Consider the following 8532-nt stretch of genomic DNA (forward strand, 5'->3'; position numbering starts at 1 on the left):
GGTAATTAGGGTGCGGGTGATTAGTGGATAGAGCGGGTACCAGAGTACCACTATACGATAGTAGAACTACGGCACAGGATAATTAGCGGCGGTGGTGGCTGTAGTATTGAAGATCTCTGCCACGGGTTAAATAGCGGCAATGTCTGAAAGTAAGGGTGGGGGGGGGGTTGTTTAGTGTTAGGGGTAGGTAGGGGGTGGCTGGGTTAGGTGGGGGTGTCAGGCATAGGCAAGGGGTGTTTTGGGTTAAGTATATATAGGGGGATGGTAGAGGGTGAGGCATGGAGGTTAGGGTTAGGAGTGGGTAGGGGGAGGGCTGATGTGAGGGTTAGGTACCGGTTAGTAGACAGTACAGTTAGTAGATTATCTGTACTGATCTGTATTATAATACAGATCAGTACAGATAATCTACTAACTGTAAAATCACACAGCTGAATATCGGTAAATTTACAGATAATCTACTAACCAATTATAACACACCTATAACCGGTAAATCTGAGTACATTTTAACCTGTGCCTTTTTTAAATGTACGCCCCTTGAAAGGCCTTGCCTAGCTTTTATTGTTTTTAACCTAATCTTTCCCTCTTGTCATATAAGCTATGTTTTGCTTATGAAAAGCACCCCCAAATTCCTTTATCATAAAAGAAACAGAGGTTGTCAGTTGATTGCCACTGCTGCATAGCATAGTGATTTCTGAACACTGCTGAGCTGTGCTGTCTTCTGGGAGGGAAGGTGGAGCTGAGCTACTGCTCACCATTGTCTCCCAATCAGAATGTGGGAGAGGGGCGTGGCTGACATGCCATTGAACCCCGTGCAGTGGACAATGTAGGAGGGGGTTGGGGCTAGTGGGGGTAAGTTTAGACAGAGTGACTCTCATAGTTTGCAAACAAGAGCCATGCCTTCACTGGGGAATAAGGGATAATAAATGCTGTTTCCTTCTTAGTAGAGGTATTTAGAGGTATTTTAATAGTTAGAATATCTAAGACAGTCAACCAGGTAAGACCGACGGTTTACCATGTGTACGTAGCTTTAAGCCTCTAGATACGCACACTGGTGGAGCCAAAGCAAGCCTAGTACACACATCTAATTTCAGTTGGCCAATTTTACCACTTTCATGTAGAATGAGAGCTTATCTACACAATCTCTGCCTGAAAGAGTTAAATATCAGGTATGTAAGTGGCTGACTCAATCCTGACTCAGACAGGAAGTGACCACAGTGTGACCCTCACTGATAAGAAATTCCAACTATTAAACACTTTCCTAGCAGAAAATGTCTTCTGAGAGCAGGAAAGAGATAAAAAGGGTCAATAGTTCATCGAATTTTTAGCTCTGCCATACTTCAATGAATGTGTCATTGAGCAAAAACAATAAAACAGTTAAAACTTAAAAAGTAGATTTAACAATAAAATAAAACTATGGAATATCTTAAAAAGTCATTTTTAGGAGAAGGAAGATAGATACAATAGTTTATTTCATTAGGTTATTTTCGCCTCGGGTGTCCTTTAAGGCTCTCCTCCTCCTGTGGGAACAGCAGTCTGGCCATTGCATACTGACCTTTTCATCACCTGCAGTTCAAACTTGCTTATCAGCTTTACTGCACAAAAATGCTTTACTTTGGCTGTCAGCCCACTGCTGATCTGGCTACAGCAAGCCATAGTCATAACTGTAATCCTATACAATAAAACCTAACTGTCCCTGCGTCATCCACTTTCCCTGTCTGTCTGTCCGAAGCTTTTTTGTACTGCGCATGTGCGCAGTACAGAAAGCTGTTGGGATGGGAGGTGAGGACAGGGAGCAGGGCGGGCGTGTGCGCACAGCGGGTGGGTGTGCACGCACTTCTGGCGCACGTGGCGGGAGCGCGGTGGGCGCTGGCACACGGGCGGCGGGCGCGTTTAGATCACTACCTAGAGCCTGTTTTTAAACGGGCTTAGGTAGCCTAGTAAATAAAAATATCACAGCAAAGAGAGAGGGAATTTCCACCGTCACTGGGCTCACACAAGACAAGGCTGCACATAGAGCACGGCTCCACCTACAGGTGTGACACATTTCATTACTTCATTAGGATTGTGCAATAAGCAATCACAGGTTTTACTGTAACAATTTTAAAGTGTACCTGTAGCGGAAAAAAAAAGAGCCTGAAATGGATACTTAACCTCAATATGCTTCCCCATCCTTCTCCACTGGGATATTCCAGCGCTGCCCCCCCCCCCCCCCCCCCCCCGTCAACAAGCCCTTGTTGACGGCTCTCACCTGGCATTAGCATGGACCCAGTCAGGCTTGGCTTTTTTCGCAGAAGCCTGAACAAGTTTGTGCTACTGCGCAAGTGCAGTGTGGCTGTGCTTATTCACATAGAGGAGAGAGGCCGCAAAGTTCCAGGGGATGCCGGCATACAGGAGGGGTCTGGAGAACGATGTAGAAGGCCTCTGAAGGATCCAGAGGCTTCCCTCCCTCTCCCAGGCTTTTTACAGGGGTGTATCTGGGTAGTATGGAAGACACTGAAATTGTGGTTCAGCTTCCCAAAAGGACCACAAGGGGGTCTCAAAAGGATCACAAGGGGGGCACATAAAGACCACAAAGAAGCCCCAAATCTACTACCATGCCTAGGTCCCCATTACATCTTAATCCATCTCTGTTGAGATGCATTTATTTATTATTTATTTATTGTATTTATAAAGCGCCAACATATTACGCATCACCCAGTATAGCTGTGCAGCACGAGAGAGGAGGGTTAGGCATGGCGCCTGTGGCTGGATCCATGCCTGTACCCCTCTAGATACGCCACTGGTTGCCACTGGTTGTTTTAGTCAAAGTACTATATGTCTGCTTCTTTTAGAAAATATTCTTTTCTCTCCCTAGGCACTCTATAGGAGAATTTATAATATTGTATTGAATTACTCTGAACTGTTTAGAAAAATAAGTAACAACCAGCAAGGTACCATTTTTGGCAAAGTAACGTGAAAGCAATATCCTGAAATGGCCTTTATCAACAAAAATGTACTTTAAACCAAATCTACCTTTGAGCTCCATTAGTGCCACTAATGTAGACTGGAGGGGTTGATACATTTCCCATGTTGCCTGTGAGATTTTGTTTTCATTGCGAGTTTTGGTGTTCGTATCCCTTGCTGTTTCACTAACTTTAAAGGAGTACTGTAAGGGTAGAAAAAAAATAATTGAACTTACCTGGGGCTTTTAACGGTCCACCGCAGACATCCTGCATACCTCCCAACATTTAGGAAAGGGAAACCGGGACATTAAGGCCCCACCGCTAACCACGCCCCCAATACACCCCTAGTCCTGCATTCCATAACGAATGTTTAAAGGGAAAAAAAAATGATCGAGGCGCCAGCCGGCAATATAAGGTGCAGAATGCCGGTAATCACAATGTATATTCATTCCTTCCTCCCTCCCTCCCTCCCTCCCTCCGAATGTGCCCCCGTGTCCCCTGTTTGCAGAGTATAAAGTGTGCAGCGGAGCGGCTTTCACCTTACCGTTCATGCTCGCCGGCATCTGGCTCTTTTGATTCCTGCCTCCTGTGACGTCACAGGAAGCAGAATGAAGCTGATGCCGATCCGGCGAGGATGAACGGTAAGATGAACGCCGCTGCGCACTTTATACTCTGCAAACAGGGGACACGGGGGCACATTGGGAGGGAGGCAGGAAGGAATGAATATACATTGTGATTACCAGCATTCTGCATCTTATATTCCTGGCTGGCACCTCGATCTTTTCTCCCCGCTCTAGTCTCTCCTCGCCGTGAGGATGGCTCCCCGCCCCGTGACACCGTGAGGGAGGGGTCAAAACAGAACTGCCACGGCGAGACCGTGACAGTTAGCCCTACTGCATCCTGTGCTCCCCGAACACCAGGTGCAGCAATATTTACAATCTTTGCTCCTGTGCAGGTGCAGTATCAGCTTTCTGATCAGTTTAGGTCGACATAGCCAACCCAAACAAAATTTGAAGCAGAACTGCATTTAGTTAAACACAGCACTTTCTTCTTCAGTGGGAAGCTTCTTGCTGCATCCAAAGAGGTGAAAACATTATCTTTTGTTTACATTCCTTTGTAGGTAAACATTCCTGGCAGTGCTGAAACTGCGGTGCCCTCATAGTAGAAGCAGAGAGAGCTGAGAAATGATCACTGGATACATTATAATATATAGATATAGCAGCTATACAGTAAAATGCAATGGCGTTTTTCAGAGCAAATAAACTGTACTTTGGGAACTTGTAATTTGTAAATGGACAATAATACTTTTGTACAAAAGCAAATATGATAACTGTATGGGTAATAAATAGGAAATTTCTTATTAAATATTGTGTCAGTTTAATCCTGCCTTAAAGAGACTCTGAAGCGAGAATAAATCTCGCTTCAGAGCTCATAGTTAGCAGGGGCAAGTGTGCCCCTGCTAAACCGCCGCAATAGCGCCGCTAAACGGGGGTCCCTTGACCCCCAAATGCCCCACTGCGACACTTGGTCGCAGACTTGGTCGCTCCTGGAGGCAGGGCTAACGGCTGCAGCCCTGCCTCCAGTCGCGTCTGTCAGCGGCGCATCGCCGCCTCTCCCCCACCCCTCTCAGTGAAGGAAGACAGAGGGGCGGGGGAGAGGCGGAAATACGCGCTGACAGACGCGCATGGGGCAGGGCTGCGGCGGTTAGCCCTGCCCCAACCAGGAAGTGCTCCCCCGAATTACGGAGGGGGATTTTGGGGTGAAGGGACCCCCGTTAAGCCGCGCTATAGCGGCGTTTTAGCAGGGGCACACATGCCCCTGCTAAATCTGAGGTCTGAAGCGAGATTTATTCTCGCTTCAGTCTCTCTTTAAGTATTTTACTTTTGACCCAAAGTGACCCAAAAACTTATTTGGCCCATGGAAAAAATAAAGTGTACGTGTCTTTACCTGGCACTTACATTGACGAAAAAAAATAATGGCTCCTTGCTAAAACTTCTGTTTGTTGTATTTCTAAAATGGACCTCAATTAGTAGTCTTATGGTGCTGAGGAAGAAACATTAGTTGAATTCCTAGTATTCAGCTCTAAAGCAGAAAACCATATTATGACGAGTGCTGCAACGGACAACTAAAAGATCTGACAGATCAAGGGACTGGTTGTGTCTGTTCGCCAGCACGCCTCTGTCTGCTCGAGACGAGTGGCTTAACAAGATGACACAAATGATAAAAATAACTGGACTTTAATTCAGAGGCGGCAGACCATTATCGAAGGACAAACAAGAAACACAAAAGCCTTGCTGCTTGCACGCTGGCAGCAGAGAATAATCTCCAGGCTGTGGAAACGCATACATACTACTGCAAACAGGAAAATCAGCATTTTGTAAGAATTTTCCATTTGCAGGTTGAATGGCATTTCTTGTCCTGTCTGGGTGGAGGCACACAGTGAATTGCTGCAGCCTGCGGACGCACACCACAAAGAAAGTATTTTTAACATCCAAGTCTAGGCAGAAACAGGACCTAAAAATACAAAATGGACGCCTGCTGCTTTCAGCATTATTAGCTTTTTGGGGGAGGCTTACATAATTGTAAATAATTTCATCTAACTTACACTGGTGTCTCAATAGTTATCTGGTGTAAAACCTATAAAATTATGACATCAGTAATTAACAAGTGCTGTATTTACTTGATGAGGGCAAGACCTATTTGTTCCCAGCCAACCTTCCTTGAATTAACATCCAGCCTCCCCATTATTTCCCCATCAACCTCTTATCTAAAATAAATACTGGACACGCCATTAAAGTGGTGTAAAAAAGGCCAGAGCAGCCTTTTACCTTTATTCAATCTTAACAATATTCCAAAATTTAAAGGGAAAGGGGGGATCCAGAGGTCCACTTGAATACAAGCAGGCAGCTGCGTAACGGCCCCCGCCGCAAACACCGGCTCAGGGACAGCTGCCTGCCAAACAGTAGGTGCTCATTGAAGACGCAGACCTTCCCGGATTGATTCACACCGAGGTGAATACCTCCATCCACTAATTCTCTGACCTCCTCCGGATGCCCTTCCCCTCCGGCTGCAATGACAAGAGAACAAGACACACAACCAACCAACAGCAGAACAGTATACCATAAGGGAGGGAGGGAGGGAGCTTGATTCCAACGGCCTGCCTGGGAAGAGACTCCGCCCCCCCCTTATATAACCCTTTCCTTCTGCTTAACCCACCCCTCCTCGCATCCTATTGGCCCTTAGCCTTCTGTTCACCAAGGCCCACCCCATCATGTGAGCCCTCCCCAGGCTCCCTGAGCCCGGTACGAGCTCTGCTTGATGAGGGCAAGACCTATTTGTTCCCAGCCAACCTTCCTTGAATTAACATCCAGCCTCCCCATTATTTCCCCATCAACCTCTTATCTAAAATAAATACTGGACACGCCATTAAAGTGGTGTAAAAAAGGCCAGAGCAGCCTTTTACCTTTATTCAATCTTAACAATATTCCAAAATTTAAAGGGAAAGGGGGGATCCAGAGGTCCACTTGAATACAAGCAGGCAGCTGCGTAACGGCCCCCGCCGCAAACACCGGCTCAGGGACAGCTGCCTGCCAAACAGTAGGTGCTCATTGAAGACGCAGACCTTCCCGGATTGATTCACACCGAGGTGAATACCTCCATCCACTAATTCTCTGACCTCCTCCGGATGCCCTTCCCCTCCACACCCGTGGGCAGGACACCTCATGCCCGCGAGGCCCACCACAAACGGAGGGCCCGCTGGATTCCATCGCTGAGAGCTAGAGTCCACAGATCAGTCCCCACAGCGTTGAGATGTACCCCATCCATCCTTAAAAATCTAGCCGTGTCCACCTCCAAATCAAAATGTCTGACTGCCACGCCCCCATTCCGAGCTACGAAACGGGAAACCTCTCGGTTTAACTTCTTCCGGGCCCGATTAACCCTTTCTACTGACCTAGCCTGTCTCCATGCCAGTCTACCCACCACCTCTGACCACACAATTATCGTACCCGGGAAGCTGGTCCTCAACCTTAAGAAATCGAATTTTATGTCCCTGGCCAGTTGCCTGGTAGAGCGTGCGGCCAGGTCATTCCCTCCTGCATGAATTACTAAAATGTCAGGAGGTCGGTCCAGCCGGGCGAAACGATGGACCTCCGGGACCACTCTGTACCATGACATACCCGGCACCCCGATCCATCGAACACACGCCTGTGTTCTGGGAATGCCTAACTGCCGGCCATCGGGCCGCGCTCCGGCTCGCCGTGCTCCCCAGACGACATAAGAGTGGCCGAGGATCCAAGCCAAGCAGGGCGTAGAATCTGAAACACACAACCACAACAGGGAACATAACCATCCTGAACGCTTAGGATTCCCTCCCCCTACTCTCACAACAGGTGGGGCCGCACATAGGAAAGAAATCTGGACGACTCCCACCGCCCGATACGCTGAATCCAAGCGTTGCTAAGTCCCCACCTAGCTGCCTCCGTGGCCGCCCCGATCCGGAATGAGTGGGACGCAAAATTCTTTGGGGGGTAACCCAACCTACCCAAAATTTTTCTAAACACTGCCACAAACTGGAAGCGAGTGAGTGGGGACCCATCCTCGTGACATAGGAAGGAGAGACCTTCCCTGCACCTGATGTGTAAGAAAGACCTAGCCGTAGCTACCGGGCATACCTGGGAACCTGGGACCTCAAAGAGGGTGACCCTCCTCCCCCTGCCCGCCTGATCGGTTTTGGATTTTCTTAAATAAATCGCGATTGAAACATCGCCCCCCGAAACGTCCCCCCTTAAAATACCTCCTGGCCGAAATTTGCTGGGACTAACCAACTCACTAATCCTGAAAGCCCCGAAGAAGGCAAACGAAAAAGCCACAGAAAACAAACATGCCTCGTATGGTGACACACAAACATCAGACAAATGCATGGACATGGCACATAGCATTTCAAAGGAAACAGGACGGCGTGCATCCCTCGTTTTTTTACCCGCCCTGTAACCCCTCATTGCCAGACTAACTCTGGAGTCTTTTGTTATATCTAAAACCCCTTGCATCCTAAACAAGAATGCAAGGGCCGTGATCTTTTTTGACAAGGCCGCTGGTGACACCCCCTCAGCGCCGTTATTTGCCATGAAGTAAAAAAGGACGCACAACCGATCAGTGTCAGTCACTACTCCCGTAAATTGCTGCAACACTTCGTGCCATTGGGCCCATACCGCCGAATAAGCCTTCAAAGTAGATGCCGACACCGCTCGTGTCATCCAACCCTCTATTATCCGAACGGAATCAGCCATAATGCCTCCGGGCAGACCAGACCTCGCTGTTCGGCTCCGGGGGCTTCCTTCCGAAAACGATCCCACTGGAAACGAGAGAGGGCATCCGCCACATCGTTAATCGCTCCCGGTAAATGTACAGCCAAGACAAACAAATTATAGCGGAGACAGGACAACACCAGGTAACGTAACAGCCGAACAGCTGGCGGGGAGGACGCCGACACTTTATTAATTGCGGTGACCACTCCCAAGTTATCACAGTTAAACCTGATTTTTTTATTCCTGAGTTTGCTGCCCCATAACTCCACCGCCACCACGATTGG

General features: G+C 48.0%; 1 protein-coding gene across 1 annotated transcript in view; it reads left to right on the forward strand.

The window, feature by feature from the left end:
- Positions 1-7044, forward strand: part of LOC137537926 (uncharacterized) — a 67906-nt gene extending 60862 nt beyond the window's left edge. The window contains exon 5 of the mRNA XM_068259854.1: positions 6782-7044. Within this exon, the coding sequence (XP_068115955.1) occupies positions 6782-7044 (263 nt within the window). The remainder of the gene's footprint in view (positions 1-6781) is intronic.
- Positions 7045-8532: the final 1488 nt, after the last annotated feature.

The sequence above is a fragment of the Hyperolius riggenbachi genome, chromosome 11 (assembly GCF_040937935.1).
Source record: "Hyperolius riggenbachi isolate aHypRig1 chromosome 11, aHypRig1.pri, whole genome shotgun sequence".
NCBI lineage: Eukaryota > Metazoa > Chordata > Amphibia > Anura > Hyperoliidae > Hyperolius > Hyperolius riggenbachi.